This window comes from Danio aesculapii, chromosome 5 (genome assembly GCF_903798145.1).
Source record: "Danio aesculapii chromosome 5, fDanAes4.1, whole genome shotgun sequence".
Lineage (NCBI taxonomy): Eukaryota > Metazoa > Chordata > Actinopteri > Cypriniformes > Danionidae > Danio > Danio aesculapii.
This window is the reverse complement of record NC_079439.1, coordinates 21,218,912-21,244,271: the sequence shown is the minus strand read 5'-3', so window position 1 is coordinate 21,244,271 and position 25,360 is coordinate 21,218,912. Positions and strand designations below refer to the sequence as shown.

General features: G+C 37.0%; 3 protein-coding genes across 3 annotated transcripts in view; 2 read left to right on the top strand and 1 right to left on the bottom strand.

Moving 5' to 3' along the window:
- Nucleotides 1-2,606, bottom strand: part of ssh1a (slingshot protein phosphatase 1a) — a 111,267-nt gene extending 108,661 nt beyond the window's left edge. Inside the window, exon 1 of the mRNA XM_056457539.1 lies at nt 2,226-2,606. Coding sequence (XP_056313514.1) covers nt 2,226-2,306 — 81 coding nt within the window. The 5' untranslated portion in view covers nt 2,307-2,606. The remainder of the gene's footprint in view (nt 1-2,225) is intronic.
- A 2,377-nt stretch (nt 2,607-4,983) lies between these two features.
- LOC130228993 (D-amino-acid oxidase-like) lies at nt 4,984-14,310 on the top strand. The gene is made up of 11 exons (XM_056457537.1): nt 4,984-5,154; nt 6,669-6,864; nt 6,945-7,059; nt 7,474-7,550; nt 8,457-8,522; nt 8,619-8,673; nt 9,841-9,945; nt 12,584-12,663; nt 12,785-12,902; nt 12,971-13,069; nt 13,154-14,310. The coding sequence occupies exons 2-11, from the start codon at nt 6,671-6,673 to the stop codon at nt 13,304-13,306; spliced, it is 1,062 nt and encodes a 353-aa protein (XP_056313512.1). The 5' UTR covers nt 4,984-5,154; nt 6,669-6,670; the 3' UTR covers nt 13,307-14,310.
- Nucleotides 14,311-15,535: 1,225 nt separating this feature from the next.
- Nucleotides 15,536-22,407, top strand: dao.1 (D-amino-acid oxidase, tandem duplicate 1). The gene is made up of 11 exons (XM_056457538.1): nt 15,536-15,589; nt 15,985-16,191; nt 16,280-16,394; nt 18,452-18,528; nt 18,665-18,730; nt 20,538-20,592; nt 20,992-21,096; nt 21,167-21,249; nt 21,420-21,537; nt 21,606-21,704; nt 21,784-22,407. Exons 2-11 carry the CDS (start codon nt 15,998-16,000, stop codon nt 21,916-21,918), a joined length of 1,047 nt encoding a protein of 348 aa, XP_056313513.1. The 5' UTR covers nt 15,536-15,589; nt 15,985-15,997; the 3' UTR covers nt 21,919-22,407.
- Nucleotides 22,408-25,360: the final 2,953 nt, after the last annotated feature.

The following is a 25,360-nucleotide window of genomic DNA, read 5'->3' as shown; positions in this document are numbered from 1 at the left end:
TGGTTTAATGACATTAATTGTAAAAGACACAAAACTTCACTTACATATTTGAATGTCCCTATGTTTAAAAAAAACAATTATTAGCGATGAGAACAAACTTAACAGGCGCCTTCGTCAAAGAGCCCGAAGGACTCGAACACAGTGCACTGAAGTGTATCAGCACTCTGCTTATGCTAAGGGAGGATGCGGCCCAGATAAAATTGCAAATCAATTACCACAACCGCTGCCTGGAAGAAATATGGGAACTTTACCTCCAAAAGATGAGATCCTTGTCCAGCTAAAAAACATGACTTTGCAAGAATGACCATGAGGAACTGCCCAAATGTGGATTTACATGTTTAGAGATGTACTCTGAAGAGCTTTTCCTGAGATAGCTGTTTCCAAAAGCTTTCTGATATAGCTATTCTAATGAAGCTTTTACATCTATACATGAATACTACAAAAAGCTGGAGCATACAGACCAGCAATGCGCTTAACTGACTTCTCTATACTGTAATGTAATATATTTTTTATTTAATGACATGTCAGCAACCAAGACTATTTTCATGGCAGAAACATTTCAATAATAAATATTCAATTTTAAAAAATCAACAAACAAATGAATACATAAATTAAATAAGATTTTTTGTGTTAATATGTGACAAAAATTCTAAAATCTTTTCTGGTGTCACTTTGCTAAAAATGTCCTTAAGAGAGTTCATTTCATAAAAAGTTCTTCTGGAATCATTAAAACAGGACAGTCCAGTAAAATGTGTTTTATAGTAAGGGGAATTGTGCAGTACAAACACTGAGTACGGTTTTCACCTTGGAGCAAAAAAACATGGGTTATTCTTGTTTGTCCAATACGACATCTGGTAAAAAACACTTGATCAAATCTATCCATCTTAATATTTTGTGAGATTTCAGGTTGTATTTCATATAATTTATTATTTTGCAATGCATCCCACTCCTCTTGCCACTTGTTTAAAATGTAACTATTGATAAAGGTTTCATCTCTGATGGAGGAATTTGGCATTGTTTGCCACTTGCTTCAAATTATCCTTAGCAGCTGCATCACCTGTCTCATTTCCTGAAAGCCTGACATGTCCTGGAACCCAGCAAAAAAAATGATGTGATAAAACTTGATTCTCTATACTAAATGTCTCAGGCCCTTTATTCTCAGCGGATGATAAAGTAAAGAATTTTGTTTTTTTCTTGTCTTTATTCTTCTTCACTGGATTTTATTTTATTAATAAAAGTGTATTTTATTTATTTTCTTCACTGGAGTGGACATTAGCTTCATTTGCAGAACTTATCAAGTTGTGTGGTAAGGTATAAAACTAATTTATTCATTGAACAACACTACAAAAGACGGTCCTAAACAAAACTCTAGCTAAGAAATATAGCCAAGAGAGGATTCTGGTTGCTTTATTTAATTAGGGTATTAGATTAAGACAATCCAACACACTGCCAAAAATAAAAACACCAGTAGACTGACAACTTTATAATGTGTTTTTGCTTTGCAACGCACCTTGCACAATGACTCAAGACAATAACACGACTGATCACGTGATGTCAACACAGCAGTGACCTGCATCAAATAAAATATAATTATAAACAGCTAACATCTGAAGTCCAAAGATGTCGTACATTTATCTGTGTAATACCATATAATTACAACATACACACTGCACCTCGTGTTATCACTGAAATATTGTTAGTTAAAGTAGTGTTTTGTGGGTGGTTCATAAAAAGTCATACATATTCTCTACACCACAAATTGCAGGACAGCCTAGAAACAAGCCATTAGCTCGATAAACATCTAAACATCAAGCAATAAACAGCTAACATCACTGCCAAACACTTTCTCTTGATGAAAGACTTGATCAGCATCCAACACAGCAAGAGCATCAAGCTCCATCCAACCACAACCATAAACACTGCCTGTAAGTTATGTCTACAACACAGATTAAACACCTTCCCAAAGTTGATGAATGAGAATGATTGAGTAAAACTGAAGTCAATAACCTCAAGTATTGTGCATAAAATGCCCAAATGTGATTTGAGCAGATAAACACGGTGACACAGCGTTCAATCCCACATCTACCCTGATGGCATCCCGCTGGTTAGCTCTACCGCCTGAGCTGTATTAGCATTAGGCCTACGTGAGTGAAATATATAAGCGTCCCGTTATGTTTTTATTAAGGATTACATCATTCCCACATCTCGTGCTTGTTTCCGCTTACCTCCCCCGCGTTGGTGGTGGCGGTGCTGGAAGTGGACGCGGCGCTGGGAGTGGGCGAGCGCTGCAGGGTGACCAGAGCCATGGATGGAAACCTCCCAGCACAACGGCCAGTCTATCTGTCACAAGCTAAACCGGCTAGCGGATTTTCCCCCGGCAGATATTCGGGGACTGCGCTGCGACTCCACGCGCTCGCTGTTAAAAGGCCATGGCTGAGCGGCTCGTTTGTACCGTTGACTTCATTTTGACATGAACTGGATGTTGTTTTGCTGCTTCTCACTCTCTCACTCACTTACTACCGCATGGGGCTCAAATTCGGACCGCTACTGATGCCCACAGTTGTTCATTAGCGGTGTGTTCGTATGAATCGGTGTTTTGAATGAATCTTTTTGATGTGAACGGCTTTCTTTGGTTCTCCCCGTTCAAGCGAGTGGCTCGCGTTCTGTCGTGAAGACTGACTCTAGCAGGAGCCAATAGCCTTCGAGTATTGGTTGTGGAGGATGAATATCATTGGTTGAAATTATTTAAGGAACACGCCTTTTACTGAGCGAGTCAGTAGTGTTTTGAATCACGTTGGATATTTGAATAAACACGAAGAACTTCTCCTGTGTGGAAAATGTCAATCTTAGACTTTTTAAAAGCTATACACTGCAGTTGACAACATTAATGTGCAGTTAAAAGAACTTATTTGAAGATGTTTTTTAAAGGAGTGTGTTGCAGCCGTAATCGACTCAGTCGACTAGTGAATCAGTTGAATTGGTGATTCGATGACTGAAGTGATTCATATTTGCACAAAATACATATTTGACAACACCTACTGGCGGAGCGATGTAATAATTCAGGCAACTACTGTCACTGTGTGTTACCCTAGGTCTTAAACTTGATTTTGGGAGAGCCGCAGCTCTGCACAGTTTTGCTCCAACCCTAATCTAACACAGATGATCCAATTAATCAAGGCGTTCAAGACTACTAGAGATTATTAAGCAGGTGTGAGTTGGAAACATTTCTTCCATATTTCACATAAAATGTGTCGTTATTAGAGCAGGTGTTATATTAAAAAAATGACAGTTCGTCAGAATAAAATATTAATAATTTGTTTTTGTGACGGAAATTCAAGAGTTGTTCCATATAGGAATTAGGTTTATAGGGTTTACATCACTGTAGTAGGCTATACGTTCAATCAGGGGTGGACTTAACCAATAAGCGAGGTAAGCAACCGCTTAGAGCCCCAGGAAATTAGGGGGCCCCAACCAATGCCAAAAATTATTCACATAGCTCATTTATAAATTTTCTATCATATGTTGTCAAATCTGTCTACAACCATTAAGATTTTAATGTTATTACTTCTTTTCAAAACCAGAGGCCCTCATGAATAGTGGAACGTTCCTTAAGTACTGCACATGATGCAAATATTACAATTTAATCACAAATACGGCTTATTGACTGTACGTATAGTTAATTTGTGAACTTGTTTTTCTTTTTTGTGTGTGTGATTTGGTTGTATTTAATTTTACACTAAGAAGATAAAAGTTCCACTTAAAATCTATTTTTAACATGCAGATTCTATATTACTAATAAAAAACCAAAACAAACCTGCATATATATTTATTTATTTATATGTTAGAATGTTTCGAGTTTCAATGCCTGGGCCCTATACATGGAATTGCTTAAGTCAACCCCTACATTCAATATATTTTCACAAAATCCAAATTTGTAATTAGCAGAAAAGTAATTTCAGTTGCAATAAGGTGTTGTGGATATTCATTCATTCATTCATTTTTTTTCGGCTTAGTTCCTTTATGAATCTGGGGTCGCCACAGCAGAATGAACCGCCAACTTATCCAGCATATGTTTTACGCAGCAGATGCTCTTCCAGCCGCAACCCATCTCTGGGAAACACCCATACACACTCATTCATACACATACACTACGGCCAATTTAGCCTTACCAATTCACCTGTACCGCATGTCTTTGGACTGTGGGGGAAACCGGAGCACCCGGAGGAAATCCATGCAAATGCAGGGAGAACATGCAAACTCTGCACAGAAACGCCAACTGACCCAGCCGAGGCTCAAACCAGCGACCTTCTTCCTGTGAGGCGACAGCACTACCTACTGTGCCACTGCGTCACCTGTTGTGGATATAATATAATATAATATAATATAATATAATATAATATAATATCATATCATATCATATCATATCATATAATATAATATAATATAATATAATATAATATAATATAATATAATATAATACAGGGTGGTTGGTACTGTCACCTCACAACAAGAAGGTCACTGGTTTGAGTCTCAGCTGGGTCAATTGGCATTTCTGTGTGGAGTTTGCATGTTCTCCTGGGTTGCAGCTGGAAGGGCATCTGCTGTGTAAAACATATGCTGGATAAGTTGGTGGTTCATTCTGCTGTGGCGACCCCTGATGAATAAAGAGACTAAGCTGAAGGAAAATGAATGAATAATATAATATAATATAATATAATATAATATAATATAATATAATATAATATAATATAATATAATATAATATAATATAATAATATAGTCATTATTTTATTACAGTTATTTATTGTATAAATTCTAAACTCAGCAATTTCATAATGTAGATAGTAAATCTAAATAAGCTTCCCCTGTTGATAATAAAATTTGTTCATTCAAGTAAAATATTAAACAGACCTCAAGAAGAGGCCAAGCCTGGTTCTAATACAACCTGGTGGACTTTACTCTATAATCCAAGCTTTGTGTAAAGAAAACCAATCGAATGGCTGCACTTTTTGATCGTGTATGTTATGCAATGTGGGGAATAAAGTTAATTAGTAAGTTCAGATTCTATTTAATGCAGTCTTAAGGCACTGCATGTTAGGGAAAGAAGCATACAGGACTGTTTCCACTAGTTTTCTACTAGACAGCTTAATTCAGGTGAGTGAAACAGTTTTTTTCCCAGCATTGCTTTACATGCAGTGAATTGCTTACTCAACTAAGCTCACATGAAGGTGACCAAAAAACAAAAACCAATCTTATCAGTGTTGCATATGTAATGTTAGCTGATATCTCTAAATTTTTAATTTTTGTACATTAATATCAATCAATATTTTAAAGGGGTGATCCACTATAACATCATATTTTAAAATTTAGTTGATGTGTAATGTAGCTGTGAACATAAACAACATCTCTGAATGTAATATGCTCAAAGTTCAGTGCAAAGGGAGACATTGGATTTTACAGAGTTAGCTTAGCAAAGCCTACAGCCAACGAAGTTTGGGGACTCCAAAAAAATAAATTTGGGTTAGTAAGATCACAACTGCTTCAGGTTATGCCCATTCACCTCGAGCAGCATAGGGGCATGGCCAGAGGCGCTGTAATATTGTAGCAAAGGAAGCTAAAATGCCGTCCCAACGCTTCTATTTCTACAGTTTCTATTGTTTTTGTATTTGGGCTTCCAAAAGACACGACACAAAGAGAGAAGTGCTTACAGTTTAATTTTAATTACGATCCAGAGAATTATGATAAATACATAGCTAGCATTTGACAAAGGACTACTTCCAGAATCTCTCCCGTTCAGTGCTGGATTTGGCTAGAAACTCCTCAAAGAAGAAGCAGCTCCAACCATAATAGCAGAAGCTGTGGATTGTGAGCTACAACCTAAATATTTTTATTTGTTAAAATTGATGTATTACATGCACAGTGTCTAGCGTTAATGGTATGCTGTAGAAAGGACGTAAACAAGGATGTAAACAACAGGAAATGCTGTTTGGCAACGCTAACAATTTAGCTACAAATTCATATTTATCAGTCAAACCGCTGTAAACAGCCATAATCTTCAGCAGCGCTGCAGTGTCTCTCTATGCAGCCGCTTTACCTGCATTCCACATCTTAAATAATGAACTCACAAAAATATGTGAACGTTTCATATTACTTGCACATGCTTATTCCAAATATATGTGAAAGACTTTTGTCAGATTTTATTTTAGAGAGTAGGCATGAGGTTTCTTTTCATTTTCTGTCTGATTCATGCTCAAACTGACAGGAGCTGATCCGTGAATCACAGCACATTATGTTTGCTGGTCAATCAGATCCTCTTGAGGGCGGCCTTTTTGAGGAACTAAGAAATATGACATTCGTTTTCATGTTTGCTCAGTAGCTGTATATAATCGAAGTAAGATATATGAAAAAATAACGTGATTTTCTACAAATGAAGCACAAGCACACATTGCTTTACGTCTTATAAACACAACCAAGCCTTAAAAATACACTTTGGACCACCACCATTTAAGTTAGCAAGGTTAATCAGATTAATGGCAGCATTGCTGATAATAAAAAAGAATAAGCTATATTCACTTGCACATAAGACAAATCAGAAGTTTAGTTCTTTAACAAATTACCTATTATATGCAGCAAGTATGCACACTTATAAGGCACTCTTCTGTCTGCAGTCATGAAGGTGTGCATTATTGGTGCGGGGGTCATCGGTCTCTCCACTGCTCAGAGCATCTACCAGCACTTCCACAGCAGAGTCTTTCCTCTGACCATAGAGGTTTATGCTGATATCTTCACTCCTCTGACCACCAGCGATGGGGCAGCTGGACTCTGGCAGCCCTATCTCTACGACAAGGGCAACATCAAAGAAACGTGAGCTTTTATCTGTCAATGCAGCTGTTTCTCAGATATCTTGAAGGACCCAGCTAAAATGTTTTCTTTTCTATTCTCAGTCAATGGAACAAAGAGACCTTTGACTATCTACTGAGTTTCCTCACCTCTCCAGATTCAATCAAAATGGGAATCTTCCTTCAGTCTGGCTACAATCTGTGCACTGAAACTGCAGCAGTGAGAACACTGACATTTCCTGTCTTAAAGGGACAGTTCACCCCCCAAAAAATGTATTTACTCACTATTTACTCTCCCTCAAGTGGTTCCAAAGCCTTTATGACGTTCTCTGTTATGTTGAACACAAAAGAATCCAAAAGAACAGAAAAGACTTCCATAGTAGGAAAACAAATACTATGGAAGTCAGTGGTTACAGGTTTCCAGCATTCTTCAAAATATCTTCTCAACAGAAGAAAGAAACTCATAACAGATTGAAAGGAGTAAAGGTAGAATAAATTATACAGAATTTTCATTTTTGGCTGAACTATCCCTTTAAATGAGTGATTTTCAAAATACCCCATGTAGCTGCATGTTAAATGACATTTCATTATACAATTACATATTCTGTATCTGTCTCTTGTTCCCCTGCAACAGGACCCCTCATTTAAAGAGACAGTGCTGGGTTTTCGCCAACTGACCAGTCGTGAATTAGAGATGTTCCCGGGTTACAGGTGCTTATTCCTTTTACAAATCTGAAACATGTTACTGTAGACATTATTTCAAGATCAAAGTACAAGATGTGGAGCAGTACCTGCTTTACTTCTACTAACTAATTATTAATTTAGGTTAATTCAGACTAAGACATTTGTTAACCCATAGGTGTAGCAACTGGGTTGGGGGGGTATACGTTCTCACTTTTAGAGACAGACCATTTAGAAATAGGCAATTAATAATTATATGAACGTTAACTTTTGGATCTAATATAATATAATATAATATAATATAATATAATATAATATAATATAATATAATATAATATAATATAATATAATATAATATAATATAATATAATATAATATAATATAATATAATATAATATTCATTCATTAATTTATTTTATTTTCGGCTTAGTCCCTTTATTAATCTGGGGTCGCCACAAACGGAATGAACCGCCAATTTATCCAGCATATGTTTTTATGCAGCGGATGCCCTTCGGACTGCAACCCATCTTTGATAAACATCCATACACACTCACTCACACTCATACACTACGGACAATTTAGCCTACCCAGTTCATCTGTACCGCATGTCTTTGGACTTGTGGGGGAAACCTGAGCACCCGGAGGAAACCCACGCGAATGCAGGGAGAACATGCAAACTCCACACAAAAATGCCGACCGGCCAAGCCGAGGCTTGAACCAGCCGCCTTCTTGGTGTGAGCCGAGAGCACTACCTACTGCGCCACTGCATCGCCGCCTTTATTATATTATATTATATTATATTCTATTATATAGCTATTATTTTATACTCTTAAAAAGCCTCTGGTGCTTGTGTTTATTGACAACTTTGATTTTCCATTTAAATTAAATGTAATTGATCTCAGTGTCATATTTTCATTTTGCATTACCTATTCTCAGCTTTGGCTGGTTCAACACTTCTATCATGATTGAAGGAAAATCATATCTGCCCTGGCTAATGGACTGGTGAGAGATAAACAAACTGTACACAATATGTGTATATATATTTTTAAAACTTAAGATCTAGAACACATTTGAATAATTTTCTCGTTTTCTCTACAGGTTAAAAGAAAGAAATGTCAAGTTTTATCAAAGAAAGATTGATTCATTTAATGAGGTTTGGATGTGTTTTTTGCCGTATTTTGAGTAAATATAAAGCTCTAGATTGAGATATTTAATTCAAAAAAATATCAGCCTGCGAAAAAGCAATATATCTTTCTCCAATCAATACATAATAACCATTCATAATCATAATACACTCACCGGCCACTTTATTAGGTACACCTGTCCAACTGCTCGTTAACGCAGTTTCTAATCAGCTAATCATATGGCAGCAACTCAATGCATTTAGGCATGTAGACATGGTCAAGATGATCTGCTGCAGTTTAAACCGAGCATCAGAATGGGGAAGAAAGGTGATTTAAGTGACTTTGAACGTGGCATGGTTGTTGAAGCCAGACGGGTTGGTCTGAGTATTTCAGAAACTGCTGATTTACTGGGATTTTCACACACAACCATCTCTAGGGTTTACAGAGAATGGTCTGAAAAAGAGAAAATATCCAGTGAGCAGCAGTTCTGTGGGCGCAAATGCCTTGTTACTGTGTCTGAAAAGTAATTTAGTCAAACAGACTTTTAGCTTAATTTAAAAAAGCATTTTAATAACAACCAGCACATTCGTTACATAAGAAATATACTGTAATTACTCTGCAAAAAAAGACAAGTTAAACATTACATTTGTCAAACATAGCTTTTTTCTTAAGCATGCAATATCTTCTAAAATAAAATTACAAAATTCACCAAAATATGTCTAACAAATAATAGAATTTCTCTGCTTCTCTAAATTTATTTACACAGAAATGCAAGTGCATTACATTAGATTACCTAAAAAAAGTGTCATCCCTTTCTTTTTCTTGAGTGAATAAGTACTTTAATTACAGTAGCTAATTAATTTGTAATTCATTACACACAAAATGTTTATTCAAAGATTCAGCACTTAAAGCATAGGTCTCAAACTCAATTCCTGGATGGCCGCAGCTCTGCACAGTTTTGCTCCAACCCTATTCAAACACAGCTGATGCAACAAATCAAGGTGTTCAAGACTCTCTTAAACACTTGATTATTTGGATCAGCTGTTTGAATAGGGTTGGAGCAAAACTGTGCAGAGCTGCGCCCCTCCAGGAATCGAGTCTGAGACCTATGACTTACAGCATAGCAGCACTATAATTAATTTGAGTTACTAAGAATATACAGTCACACTAACAACATACTGTATAATGTTTTCCAGTTGTCAGCCAGTGGTGCTGATGTGATCATCAACTGCTCTGGTGTTCGTTCAGGAGAGCTGCAACCTGATCCTGAGCTTCAGCCTGCCAGAGGACAGATCATTAAGGTGACGTTTAATGGTTTGATTGCCTAATTCCCCTCCCTCTGTTTAACAGGATTGTGTGAAAGATGCCAAATATAGTGGATTAATTCAATAAGTTCAACTGTTATCTGATATCTACATTGTAGGTGAGGCTTAAGTTCAAAAAGGTTCCTGAAATGCTTTTCACACACACTTTTATATATGGTTTACAAGGACTCTCAATAGGCATTGTGTATTTTATGCTATAAAAACTGTTTTGGCCTTACCACCCCTACCCCTAAACCCAACCCTTACAGGAAATCTGTGGTACATTTTGAGTGTTAAAAGACCTCATTAAGTATCAATTTTAATTAGGAGGACACACAGCATGCCCTTGTAAACCACCTTAACAGAGTACAACTTGGTCATAGACATTCATTCATTCATTCATTCATTTTCTTTTCTGCTTAGTCCCATTATTAATAAAGGGTCGCCACAGCGGAATGAACCGCCAACTTATCCAGCATATGTTTTATGCTGCGGATGCCCTTTCAGCAGTAACCCATCACTGAGAAACATCCATACACTCATTCACACACAAAGCCTACACTATGGACAATTTACCTTACCCAAATCACCCATAGCGCATGTCTTTGGACTTGTGGGGAAAACCGGAGCACCCGGAAAAAACCCACGCAATCATGGGAAGAACATGCCAACTCCACACAGAAATGCCAACTGACTCAGCTGAGGCTCGAACCAGCTAACTTCTTGCTGTGAGGCGACAGCGCTACCCACTGTGCCACCACGCCGTACTGGTCATAGACATGTCATTATACAATTTTTATGTCCTCGTAAACTACATAAACCTGTACACAGCATGATGTACTAAGATAATAAACACGTGCAAAATAATTATACTTCTCATACTGTTCAAGTGAGAGGTTACTCTCTATATGTGCAACAAAACAGCTAGTCAAAACAAACTGACACATGCACGCAGAAAACCATTCCCGCCTCAAGTGCTGCTCTGCTCCCGGTGTGAATCCCGGTTGTTTAAATGCACGCCAATAAAATATGTGCAGTTTATGTGCTGTGAAAACTGGAGTAACTGGTGTAACTTTTATGCAGAGGTGTCTGAATGCAGCGAGTTTTGCAAGTTGACAAAACTGTAGTTTATATGATGACCTTATTGTGACTAGGCATGGCTATGAAGCAGAAAGGCTGGGAGGGCATCCGCTGCATAAGACATATGCTGGAGAAGTTGGCGGTTCATTCCACTGTGGCAATCTCTGAAATAGAAACTAAGATGAAGGAAAATGACTGAATGAATGAATAATAATAATTTTATTAATTGTAATAAATAGAAGTATATATATATATATATATATATATATATATATATATATATATATATATATATATATATAAATAAAAAGAGTATATAGGTAGGTAGGTAGGTAGGTCTAGGCGGTTCACCCAGGGTGCAAATTAAACTAGAACTGCCACTCACCCTGAGTTTAATCAAAACACAACAAACTGATACAAAACCAGTTGAGGTAGGCTTCGAATAAAGGATGAAAGCTATGATGGAAGTGGGCTATATGCACCTGTACGCTGTAGCAGCACTCTTATACTTAAACTCTCTCACAATTTCCACACCAGAAATATTTTGTATGTCCTATTCAAGCACTGAACAACACTAAAGTTCCTTAGTAATGATGATGATGATGATGACAAAATATTACAGGGTCCTATAGATGGACATTTTTGTATGAAGCAGTAGGAAAGATGAGTATAAGGAAGGTAAGGGTTAACCTAATAGTAACTTAAATCTCGGCCATCAGCTTTATGTCTAGCAACACCTCTGCACCAAAGTAACCTATTAGCTTCTGAGTTGTATTGTAGATAAAATATAGGCTAAATTATTTTTAAAAGCACTGACAACAATGTTTTCAGAGTTATATTTTGAAGATACAACATATATGGGAGGAATTAATATCAATCTCAGCACACTAAATATTGCTCCATGGCTTGTACAAGACTTTTACCGTAAAAACAATGTCAGCAGTATCATTTTCACCACTATCAAGTGATAGTTCACCCAAAATTAAAAGTTTACTCATAAAATGATGTTTGCTCTTTGTTCAAACTACTTATTTAAAATAAACTGAAACAACACAATTTTTGATGTTTGTTTAGAAACAACTTATTGTTTTATGTTCAACCCACTTTAATTGGTAAAAGCTAATAAGTTAACCTAATTCTCTCATGTTCTCCCTATGCAAATCAAGTGAGAGGAACCCAGCATTTTTTTCCATTGTACTATTTACTTATCTTCAGGAGGTTTCAAATCTTGATGCGTTTCTTTATTCTTTTTGACATAGAAGAAGATGTTTTGAAGAATGTTGGAAACCAGTAGCCAGATTTATAGGAACAAAAAGATACTAATGGTGTCAATGGTTACCGGTTACCAACAATATTCAAAATGTCTTCTTTTGTCTTCAAAATGACAACAATCAACTATATTTTTAATAATAACAATGTGTGCTAGTAAAATTAACATTATATATATTTTTATTTCATGGGGACTTCAATTACTTCACCAAAAAACCCTAAAACAGTAGGGGATGTAAAAACCAATAGTGAAAATACTCTCAGATTGTGTGCTGTATGTGAACAGGTAGATGCTCCCTGGATTAAACACTGGATCGCCACACATAATTTCTCATCAAGGGGTAATTCAGCTTACATCATACCTGGGTGAGCATCCTCATGGTTAAAAATTAAAGCTTATTCACAAAATAGTAGTCAAAGAGTTACATTTTTTAATGCAAAATGTGATCTTGGCAGTGGTGCACATTACCTCAGTTTGTCTTCTCAGGAGTCGTTTGGTCACTGTTGGTGGAGTTTTCCAAGTGGGAAACTGGAGTCGGCTGAACAGTTCTGTTGACCACAAACAAATCTGGGAAGCCGCCTGCAAACTTGAGCCCAGTCTACAGGTAGAAGATCAGATGTTTTATTATTGGTTAAGTAGTGACTTTCCTAACATAATATATTTTCTGTCTAGCATGCGCGGATAGTAGAAGACTGGACTGGTCTCAGACCTGCACGCAGTAAAGTCAGACTGGAGAGAGAATCCATAAGATCTGGAGGACACTCATTTGAGGTGAGCTCATCTAGTGAATAAAGCAGCATTTCATCTTCATTACTTCTCTTTTTTCACACGTCATGCTGTTTTTATTCTCCTCAGGTCATCCATAACTATGGACATGGAGGTTTTGGACTGACCATCCATCGTGGGTGTGCTGAGGAAGCTGCTCGGCTCTTTGGACAGTTCCTGGAGCAAAAAGGATTTCTTGTGCAGTCTAAATCACAAGCAGCACAGGCTAAATCACGTCTCTAAAAGATCTGAGCCTCTTTGAGCAGTGTTATGATTAATCTCATCAGACATCAGCAATATTTTCCCTAATCTCATAACGGCTGTCAGACTGATTCCATAAGATAATGAATTCATTGAGTGCAAAAATATGTACCCGACTACTGGGATCTGCTATAGCCTACTGTCAGTGTTCAGATAATCTATTACTCATTGATTTAAAAGAAATTGCAGAAATGAATTGTCAGCAATTTACTCTTTTAATATATAGTAAAGAATTAATGTAAAGTTTTATGCTTTTTTAAATTTATATTTTACTGTTATTATCCACATGTGCTCAGCATATATGAGTACACCCCCACAAATCTCTTATTTAAATGAACATTTTCTATAGGAAGCTATACAATATTATATTTGTGCATATACATTAGATTAGTCAGTACTGAAGCCAAATCTGGATCTAACAAAACAACTTTGTTAATGGTTCAAAAATGAGAAGGCCAAATTTATTTGTTAGGGGAAAATATTAAGTAAATTTTTCAAAAATAGCAAAAATCAGGAGAAACAAAACATATATACAATTTTGTTGAAATTTTGTAGGTTGTAATTTTTTTTTTTTTGCAATATTTTGCTTGAATTTAAATGTTTTATCTTTTCATTTTTAAAGATGTTCTGTGACTAAAATATTATTTTAATAAATATATCTGTTTTGTTCAACACACACACACACACACACACACACACACACGTGTATATATATGTGTATATACCCATATTCACTAAGAAATGGATAATAATATTCATTTTCAAATTGAGGCGTACTTATATATGGTGAGCACTGTATGTCAAATATACAATCCTATTAACACATTGATTTGTGTTCAGTGTTTTCCAACTTGATGTGATGTGGATATGTATCCTAAAAAAGAAAATTAATTTGGAAATTGGATTCAGATAAAACATTATTTGTCTTGATTTTTCTTTGTAAAAAAAATCTAATTTATACAATAAAATGTCCATTGTGGCTCAAATTTCAACTGAGATATATGGTGAGACACAAAACACAAGACTAAAGACCAGCAAGAAGCTTCCTACAGAGTCAGGACACACACAGGCCCGTAGCCAGCCTGGTTAAAGGAGTGGTTCTTTTTTCTCGAAAAGTAGACCTTTCTGCAATTATACGCCTCATTTTCTATTGAATTATGAAATTGAAATACTGCATTTTTGTGACATTTTAAGCACTATTCTGAATTAGCTTGTTGGATGGTCATTATAACCACACTTAAGACTCTTTTAGCCAAAATATTATTCAAATCCATTTTAATCTGAGCAACTTTTGGTGCTTCGCACCTTTTTATTGGTCATTTTTGTTTTAAGAATAAGGTAAAAGATTTACCATAAAAGTTTCTTGTGAAATGTTTTCTCCATTTAAAAACAATACAGTAGTGATAGATGACTTCTCTTACGTCCGATTGTATGTTTTCTTGCACAGCTGGATGTTGGACTCATGTAAAATAATTGTTTACATTGGCCAAAACTTACTAGCTGAAGTCACACCGAAGCGACAGCCAAAAGAGGATTCCGCTTAGTCTTAAAGTCTTTTCGATGGGTTATTTTCACTTATTATGATGGTCAAAGAAGACAAATAAGTTCACGTATGGGACAAACTCTGGACTTTTGTCAGTGGGGCTACGGGCAGGACACATCCTCACTCCTGCTTGATTAAAAACAAACACGTCAATCAATCCCACACTCCAAAGGTGAAGGAAAAGGTCCCCAATATAACAATCGAATTAACAACAATGACTGACATATCTGCAAAAATTAATACAATGAATGTTTGGGTTGTAGTTTTTCTTTCACAAATATCCGAAACTTTACCTTTTTATCGGTCAATGGAACTCAAAAATGTTTTTTTGCTTACATGACTGCTAAAATCAAGCATTGTCGCCACCTGCTGAAGCAACGATGTTACCAGAGGCTCCGAGCAAATCAATCACTGTTATAAACACATATTCGAGTCACTAAGATGATGCAAACCTCCATCACTAAACACAAACAACATATCTCTCACGACTTCTCTCATGTAAATAGAATAACTAGTAGTATTATTCGAAATCCAGTCTACATATTGGGCATTTTTTGAGGGCGAATAAAAGAAACAGCGCCACCTCTACGTCACAGCTGACGTTACGCAATGTACAAAAAAAAGATAATTTGTAAGTTTGCGACCTGCATGTCATTCATTGCCTGCATCTGAGAGAGAGGGTAAGGACGTGTTAAGACCAACGCTGACAAGAAGAAACTTTGGTGAGTGTAGCTGTCCTTCTGTTATGTCCTTTTTATAAGCCTAGGGCTCCTCGAATGCGATGCAAGCAAACACTAAATGCATAAATGCAGAATATAGGTTATTTTCAGCTACACATTAGTTGAAATTACATGACATTGCATAAGAAATCAAATAAGAACAACTATAGCTTGACTTTTTTGATACAAGACTTAGTAATTTAAAATACCTTTTAATAACTGTGAACATATGGTAATATTTGTGCATTACTAAAACATACTCCGGTTTGTACTGAAAATGTAACATTTTATAAAATTGATATTTTCATTTTAGATGTACTTTTTTTGCACAGAACAGAGGACTCAATACACCGTAAATCATTGAATTAAAAAAAAAAGGATGGATGTGTTTTTTTTAGCCTGTCTGCAGTCATGAAGGTGTGCATCATTGGTGCGGGTGTCATCGGTCTCTCCACTGCTCAGAGCATCTACCAGCACTTCCACAGCAGAGTCTCTCCTCTGACCATAGAGGTTTATGCTGATATCTTCACTCCTCTGACCACCAGCGACGGGGCAGCTGGATTCTGGCAGCCCTATCTCTACGACAAGGGCAACGTCAAAGAAACGTGAGCTTTCGCACATGCTTTTATAATAAAAGAAAATAAAATGCTCTATGACGTAGCAGCAATTAAATGTTTTATTTTCTATTCTCAGTCAATGGAACAAAGAGACCTTTAACTATCTACTGAGTTTCATCAGCTCTCCAGATTCAATCAAAATGGGAATCTTCCTTCAGTCTGGCTACAATCTGTGTGCTGAACCAATGCTGGTGAGAATGTCAACTTTCCAATGTAATGTCATTGTTTTGCAAATAGAGAATGGTATATAATAAACTTCAAGTTTTGATAAAGCATACTGTATTATATTGCCAGGGAATTGATATCAGTCTCCAAAATTTCTCCATTGGCACTTAAAGTTGGCATAAAATTGAAGTTGTAATAGTCCCTGTTGTTATTGTGTAACAATTGGTGAACAGGAAAAAATGCACAGGACATGTTTGTGTCCATCTGAAATTGATTGGATCATTGATTGCTATTTTTGTGATCTTGTGATTGTTCTTTCATCACACAATTCAGCTGATAAGAGATGTTGTTACAGGGAGGGGGAGGGCAAGTTATTTTGTACATCACAAGGGGACACATTTAAAAATATATGCTAAACGCAGAATGAGCATTATTTCATAAAATAGAAAGAAATAAAAACAAAATTCTAACTGCATGCTATGCTAAATATATTTCATGTTTCAAGAGCCAGGTTCTGTGTCCAAATATAGAGTCGTTGTGGCCTTGTCCTTCAACCGATCCACAATGCACCGGACCCTTATGGCTCCTCCTGCAGGTGGTGGGTTTATCGGACAATGCTATGTTGCTCTTTTAGGCAAAGGCTGGCCGGTTTCTGAAAGGAATAACACGACCAATACCAATTAGAGAGTTGGTCTCACCTCCAAGCACAGTTTGGGGTTTAGTACTCAACTTTTCGAGAAGGGCTGGACTCTCTTCAACTGTGGAGTTGCCCACATTGGGAGGCAGTGAGCTGGTGTGGTCTTGCTTGTAGCTCCACAGCTCAGCCACTATGTGTGGGAGTTTTCACCGGTTTCCTCCCTGCACCTGTGGTCTGGGGAAAGGTCTCACACAGTAGTTTGTGCTTCCAGGCCAAACGGCAATACAGAATAACCGATCATCTTGGAGCCTTGGAATAGGTGCTAGAAGGTACTTTTGCAGGGGACTTGGTCATTCTACTGGGGGATTCAACACCCACATGTGTTATGGCAGTGAAACATGTTTAGGAGGAACAGCCTCCCTGATCTGAAACCAACTAGTGTTCTGTTATTGGATTTCTGTGCTAGTTACAGTTTGTCTATAACAAACACCATATTCAAGTATAAGGGTGTCCATCAGTGCACCAAGCACCAGGACACTCTAGACTGGAGGTCGATGATTGACTTTGTGATCTTATATCGGATCTCTGACTGTATGTCTTGAGCACTCAGGTAAAGAGAGGGGCAGATCTGTCAATAGAACACCACCTGGTGGTGAGTTGAATGCACTGGCAGCAGAGGAGGCTGGACAGACCTGGCCTCCTCCACTGCCAGGAAATGATCGATGTTCTCCAACTCCAACAAATTTTTGATGTGGCCACAAAGGCCTCTGGTGCAGTGGCAACTTACTAATCTGGTGATGAACACCAGAACTAAGGGATGCCGTCAAGCTGAAGGAGTATTGCCAACCAGACCTGGTTGGCTTGTGAGACTTCAGAGGCTGCTGATGGGGATGGACAGGCCAAGTGTTCTACTCCCCAGATGGTCATGAAAGCAAAAACTCCTGGGCCTGGGCAGAGTTCAGGGAGACCATGGTAGATTATTATCAGTCGGATTCTTGCAAACTGCCTGGTACCTCGAAAAGGGGAAGCAGTGCTTCACCAACACTGTTTATAGTGGAATTGGGAAGCTGTTGATTTCAATGGAGGATGTTTTTGGAAAGTGGAAGGGGTGCTTTAAGGATCTTCTTAAACCCATTGGCATATCTTCCTTTGAGGAAGCAGAGATGGGGGATACAGGGGTATATTCCTCCATCACCCAAGCTGAAGTCACTGAGGTAGCCTGCTCCACTGTGTTCTTTAAAAAAGTATATATATAAAATTCACTGATGTTTTGTTTAAACTTTAGTTTTTCTTGTAAGAAATGCTGGTTATTTCCAGATTTTTATAATGAAATAAAAATAAAAGTTATTATTTTACATTACATTAAGCAATTTTACCACTTTAAACTAGTTTCAGGCTTATTTCAAGATAACTGTGAAAATAGCGCTCTCTCTGTTCCTCTTACAGGAGCCCTCATTTAAAGAAGCGGTTTTGGGTTTTCGTCAGCTTTCTAAACGGGAATTAGAGATGTTCCCGGGTTACAGGTGACTACTAGTTTTGTTTTGTTTTTCCCTTGAAGATTGTGGCTATTGATTCAGAGTAAAACTGAATGATTTTTACTGGTCATAAATTGGTTTTGTAAATGTAGTCACCTTTTATATTGTCCTATGTTTCTTTCAGTTTTGGCTGGTTTAACACTGCTCTCGTAATTGAAGGAAAGACGTATTTACCCTGGCTCATGGATTGGTGAGAGATTTCTCCTGTTATCAGTAACCAAAATTAGAATTACAATAAAATTACTGAATATTCAGAAGATGAGTTCAAAGGTCTGTTAAGTCCAAGATTCAGAATGTGATATATAATTATTGCATGGAGAAAAGTGTAGAACAGATAATTTAACAATATATTCATAAAAGATAAAAGATCTTGATATGTGGTTTTATTGGGATTTTCAATGAGTGAGTAAAATAAGTAATGTGGTAAACATAACTCAACAATTCATTTATTCATTCATTTTGTTTTCGGCTTAGTCCCTTTATTAATCTGGGGTTGCCACAGCGGAATGAACCGCCAACTTATCCAGCATATGTTTTATGCAGCGGATGCCCTTTCAGCTGCAGCCCATCATTGGGAAACACCCATACACTCTCATTCACGCACATACAGACACTTTTAGCTTACCCAATTTACCTGTACTGCATGTCTTTGGACTTGTGGGGGAAACCGGAGCACCTGGAGGAAACCTACATGAATGCGGGGAGAACACGCAAACTCCACACAGAAATGCCAACTGAACCAGTCAAGGCTCGAACCAGCAACCTTCTTGCTATGAGGCAACAGCACTATCTACTGCGCCACCGCATTGCCCCAACTCAACAATACTTGACCATTTTCTTCTACAACAAACTACACTGACTTCACACCCCCAAAGATTTATTTATTTATTAGAAAGCATTTTTTATACATGGTATGTTTTACAACTCCAAATCAGAAAAAGTTACAACACTATGGAAAACACAAATAAAAAAGAAACTAGGGATTTCCTATTTACTTTGACTTGTATCTCATTGCAAACAATATGAACACAAAATGTTTCATGTTTTCTCTGGTCAACTTCATTTCATTTGTAAATATACATTCTTTCCTGTCATTCAGACCTGAAACACATTCCAAAAAAAGTTGGGACAGGAACAATTTTGGGCTAGTAATCAATAAATTTTGGTTTACATAATTAATAGATTCAAGGAATCTGGAGAAATTTCAGTGCGTAAAGGACAAGGGCGCAAACCTAACTAAACAACTGATCCCTCAGATCCCTCAGATCCGCTGCATCAAGAAACCTCATTCATCTATGAGAGATATAACCACATGGGCTCAGGACTATTTTGGCAAACCTTTGTCAAGTTTAAACTGTACTGTGCCAAAAGGAAGCCCTATGTTAACAGTGTCCAGAAGCGCCGTCAACTTCTCTGGCCTCGGAGGCATCTGTGATGGACCATCACACAGTGGAAATGTGTTCTGTGGTCAGATTAATCAGTATTTCAGGTATTTTTTAAGAGAAATGTAAACTCTGGACCAAAGAAGAAAAGGACCATCGAGACTTTTAACATACAAGTCTAAAAGCAAGGGTCTGTCATGGTATGGGGTTGTGCCAGTGCCCTTGGCAAAGATTACTTGCACTTCTGTGATGGCACCATTAATGCTGAAAAGCACATGGAGATTTTAGAGCACAATATGCTGCCTTTTTTCCAGGATTGAAATAGGTGTTTATTAAAAAAAAAAAACATCATGAGGAACACATTAATTAAATGTGCTGTTGTATTGTTTGCAATCAAATGCAAGTCAAAGTAAAGTTAGAAATAACTTCTTTTATTTTTATTTGCATTTTCCATACTGTCCCAACTTTTACTTTGAAAAAAATATGTGTTTTATACACATAGCTTTAAGGTTTAATTTCTAAAATGCCTATCCTTTTTACAATATTTCTTGCATCTACACATGTCAAACAATGATTAGCAGTCTTTGACACTTTGTTTGATATGCTTTTCTGCAGGTTAAATCAAAGAGGGGTCAAATTTTTTCAGAGGAAGATTGATTCATTTAAAGAGGTTTGAAATCCTTAAAGAGGATTTCCTTGTTTCTTTCTTTCTTAAAAAATAATAATTTAAAAGTATTTCTTTTTTCTTTCTTTCTTAATTTTTCTTTTAGGTAAACCCCCTAAAATGACAAATGTACACTAACACTCAAAAGTATATCGGATCAGTAATATTTTGTTAATATAAACTGACTAAAACTGACAGTTAAGACACTTACAACAGAACATAAGATTTCTGCTTCCAATAAATGCTGTTCTTTAGAAACTGACATTAATCAGAGAATCCTTAATGCAATCCTAACACGTTTGATAAACAAATGCTATGCAGCACAAATGTTTTTAACACTTGAGCACTAAATCAGCATATTAAAGCCATTTCTATGTTTTTACTAACCTGATAAATGTTGTCCAGTTGTCAGACAGTGGTGCTGATGTGATCATCAACTGCTCTGGTGTTCGCTCAGGAGAGCTGCAGCCTGATCCTGAGCTCCAGCCAGCCAGAGGACAGATCATAAAGGTTAGTCAGCCAATCATATTCACAGATTTGACACAGAACTGCGCTGATCTCATTTCATTTCTATCAACAGGTAGACGCTCCCTGGTTAAAGCACTGGGTCATCACGCATGATTCCAAATTAGGAACCTATAATACACCGTACCTCATTCCTGGGTAGATCTCTTTATGCTGATAATATTGCTAAAATAAAAACAAATTAATAAAATTCCTATAAAATAAAATAAAAAATAAAACATTAAAATGTAAATATAATTAAAACAACTGATAATATAAAAGTGAAAGCTAAATAATAAAAAAAATTGTAAACAAATGTGTCCACACAGGAGTCGTTTGGTCACTGTTGGTGGAGTTTTCCAAGTGGGAAACTGGAGTCGGCTGAACAGTTCTGTTGAACATAAACAAATCTGGGAAGCCGCTTGCAAACTTGAGCCCAGTCTACAGGTAGAAGATCAGATGTTTTATTATTGGTTAAGTAGTGATTTTCCTAACAAAATATCTTTTCTGTCTAGCATGCGCGGATAGTAGAAGACTGGACTGGTCTCAGACCTGCACGCAGTAAAGTCAGACTGGAGAGAGAATCCATAAGATCTGGAGGACACTCATTTGAGGTGAGCTCATCTAGTGAATAGAGCAGCATTTCATCTTCATTACTCTTTTGACATGTCATGCTGTTTTCATTCTCCTCAGGTCATCCATAACTATGGACATGGAGGTTTTGGACTGACCATCCATCGTGGGTGTGCTGAGGAAGCTGCTCGGCTCTTTGGACAGTTCCTGGAGCAGAAAGGATTGCTAGCAGCACAAGCTAAATCACGTCTCTGAAAGATATGAGCCTCTTTGAACAGTGTTATCATTAATCATACATCAGCAATATTTTCCCTAATCTCATGTGCTCTGATTTCAAAAGATACAATTATTACTATATAATGTTTGTGATATGCGTTATGAGTGACCCAATGTTTCTGTTTTCTCTTTTTTCTCATTTTTTTGACTGCATTATCATTGCCTTTGGCAGTGTGTGCCGGTAACGGCAAAAAATGCCAGTGGTATACTATTCTTCTCCAAGGAATGTAAAACGAGCAGCTAAATTACAATGCTTTACACTAACTTGTATTTTTTTATGAGTCAATTTTTTTTTACACTAACTTGTCTTAACAAATGTCTTGATGGGCTGGGACACAGCAGCTCTTCTGGCTTCAGTCTCCCTTTCTTTACGTTTCTGGTGCCCTGATTTATGTTTTCATTTAATTTTATTGGTAAGTCAATCCTTTGATCAAGTTTATCTACAAATTAAACACTGGTCTTATTCACAAGAGGGTGGGTCTTTTACAATTTTACCTCTCACTTACTGAATAAATTAGATTTAATCAAATTGAATGATTCTGTTGGTTTCTTTATTTACATTTTCTGGCATACAACTAATGCAAATATTAGAAATATTCACATAACAGGCCTATCTAACTGCTGGATTTTGTGAGGCCCTCACTATGGACCCCTAAAATTGTCACCACCTTAAAATCCCACTAGCGACGACGGGCTTACATGCTTTATATATCTAAAAATAATTGCACGCCTTTCAATGTTTATCAGACAATCAGAATCAAACACTCAACAACCCTATAATATAACTACATTTTATTAATGCAATGCAGACATATAGCTAGGAATGACTAATTGTGTTTTGTTTCATCGAAATACACTTGCCGGACACTTTATTAGGTACACCTGTCTAACTGCTCGTTTCTAATCAGTCAATTTCTAATCAGCCAATCCCATGGCAGCAACTCAATGCATTTAGGCATGTAGACATGGTCAAGACGATCTGCTGCAGCTCAAACTGAGCATCAGAATGGGGAAGGAAGGTGATTTAAGTGACTTGAACGTGGCATGGTTGTTGGTGCCAGACGGGCTGGTCTGAGTATTTCAGAAACTGCTGATCTACTAGGATTTTCACGCACAATCATCTCTAGGGTTTACAGAGAATGGTCTGAAAAAGAGAAAATATCCAGTGAGCGCCAGTTCTGTGGGTGCAAATGCCTTGTTGATGCCGGAGGTCAGAGGAGATTTGCCAGACTGGTTTGAGCTGATAGAAAAGCAACAGTAACTCAAATAAACCACTCGCTACAACTGAGGTATACAGAAGAGCATCTCTGAACGCACAACACATCCAACCGTGACGCAGATGGGCTAAAGCAGCAGAAGACCACACCGGGTGCCACTCCTGTCAGTAAGAACATGAAACTGAGGCTACAATTCACACAGGCTCACCAGCATTGGACAACAGAAGATTGGAAAAACGTTGCCTGGTCTGATGAGTCTCGATTTCTGCTGCGACATTCAGATGGTAGGGTCAGAATTTGGCATCAACAACATGAAAGCATGGATCCATCCTGCCTTGTATCAATGGTTCAGGCTGGTGGTGGTGTAATGGTGTGGGGGATATTTTCTTGGCACAATTTGGGCCCATTAGTATCTATTGACCATCGTGTCAACGGCACAGTCTACCTGAGTATTGCTGCTGACCATGTCCATCCCTTTATGACCACAGTGTACATATATTCTGATGGCTACTTCCAGCAGGATAACGCACCATGTCATAAAGTGTGAATCATATCAGACTGCTTTCTTGAACATGACAATGAGTTGTACTGTACTCAAATGGCCTCCACAGTCACCAGGTCTCAATCCAATAGAGCACCTTTGGGATGTGGTGGAACGGGAGATGCGCATCATGGATGTGCAGCCAACAAATCTGAAGCTACTGTGTGATGGTATCATGTCGATATAGACCAAAATCTCTGAGGATTATTTCCAGTACCTTGTTGAATCTATGCCACGACGGATTAAAGAATTTCTGAAGGCAAAAGGAGAACCAACCCGGTACTAGTACGGTATACTTAATAAAGTGGCCGGTGAGTGTATACTTATAGGCTACGTGTTTAATAGTCATAGAAAAACTTATTTAATGTAACCTCTTTCTCTATGATGATAAACTGTGATGTGTTTTATCGAAATATGCTTATGTATGTATACTATTATATAATAGTTAGGGAATAAGCTGAGGGAAATCTGAGTGTTAATAGCTTGGGAGTTATTTTGACGGAATCGCATTCTTGCACATACTGTTAGGCGCTATATCAAGAATAGTGAAAAGGACTGAATGAAGATGTTTCTGTTTTTTATGAAGAAGAATCACCTTTGAACTTGACAAATACTGCATCTAAACCACTTCACACACAGTTGAAGTCAGAATTATTAGCCCTCCTGAATTATTAGACCATCTGAATTATTAGCCCCCTGAATATTTTTCTCCAATTTCTGTTTAACGGAATGAAGATTTTTTTTTCAATGCATTTCTAACTATAATTGTTTAATAACTAATTTCCAATAACTGATTTATTTTATCTTATTTGCTTTTATCAATCTATTTTTAACATCAATAATGATAAATTATTCTGAATAACCAAATCGGCATATTAGAGTGATTTCAAAATTATTCGAAATTATTAAATTATATTATACACACATATACATACACACACACACACACGCACACACACACACACACACACACATATATGATAAATGTTGTCCAGTTGTCAGCCAGTGGTGCTGATGTGATCATCAACTGCTCTGGTATTCGCTCAGGAGAGCTGCACCCTGATCCTGAGCTCCAGTCAGCCAGATCATTAGGGTTACAATACTGTATAATATTTGTTATTGCTATAATTAGTTTTAAAATGAAAGTCTGCTATTTACTCTGCCAGTGTTCAATAAAGAATCAGATGCTGGCATTATTAATGTATAGTTTTATCTAAAGCTTTTTTATTTATGTTTTATTGTTATCACACCCATGTACATACAGTATACCACGTGCACATTGACTTCTTGAGGTATCAGCCTTTTCTATTTAATATGAAGCGAATCATAAAAGAATCACATACCAGTATGAAGAAATTATTTAAAAATGTGATTAAATAAACAGATTTTATTAAAAGCTGAAATATTGTAATATGACAAGCTGTGTACACATTATATTATATATACATTATATATTATATTACTGAAGGTTATTTAGAGTTCATTCTTTATTATTTCTACAAACTACTACAACTACTACAAACTACTACAGTTTGTCGTATTTATACTACAAACTGAACTACACTGTTCCTATTTACTGTGACCTTTTATGTGAAGCTGCTTTGACACAATCTACATTGTATAAGCGCTATACAAATAAAGGTGAATTGAATTTCCTTCCATT

What these genes read in the sequence shown, in the direction of transcription:
- LOC130228993 (XM_056457537.1), top strand. Translation starts at nt 6,671, where the DNA reads ATGAAGGTGTGCATTATTGGTGCGGGGGTCATCGGTCTCTCCACTGCT. An exon ending in CCAGAGGACAGATCATTAAG is followed by an intron (nt 9,946 to 12,583) that starts GTGACGTTTAAT and finishes GTATGTGAACAG; the next exon opens with GTAGATGCTCCCTGGATTAA. An exon ending in CTGGAGGACACTCATTTGAG is followed by an intron (nt 13,070 to 13,153) that starts GTGAGCTCATCT and finishes TATTCTCCTCAG; the next exon opens with GTCATCCATAACTATGGACA.
- dao.1 (XM_056457538.1), top strand. Translation starts at nt 15,998, where the DNA reads ATGAAGGTGTGCATCATTGGTGCGGGTGTCATCGGTCTCTCCACTGCT. An exon ending in AGATTGATTCATTTAAAGAG is followed by an intron (nt 20,593 to 20,991) that starts GTTTGAAATCCT and finishes AATGTTGTCCAG; the next exon opens with TTGTCAGACAGTGGTGCTGA. An exon ending in CTGGAGGACACTCATTTGAG is followed by an intron (nt 21,705 to 21,783) that starts GTGAGCTCATCT and finishes CATTCTCCTCAG; the next exon opens with GTCATCCATAACTATGGACA.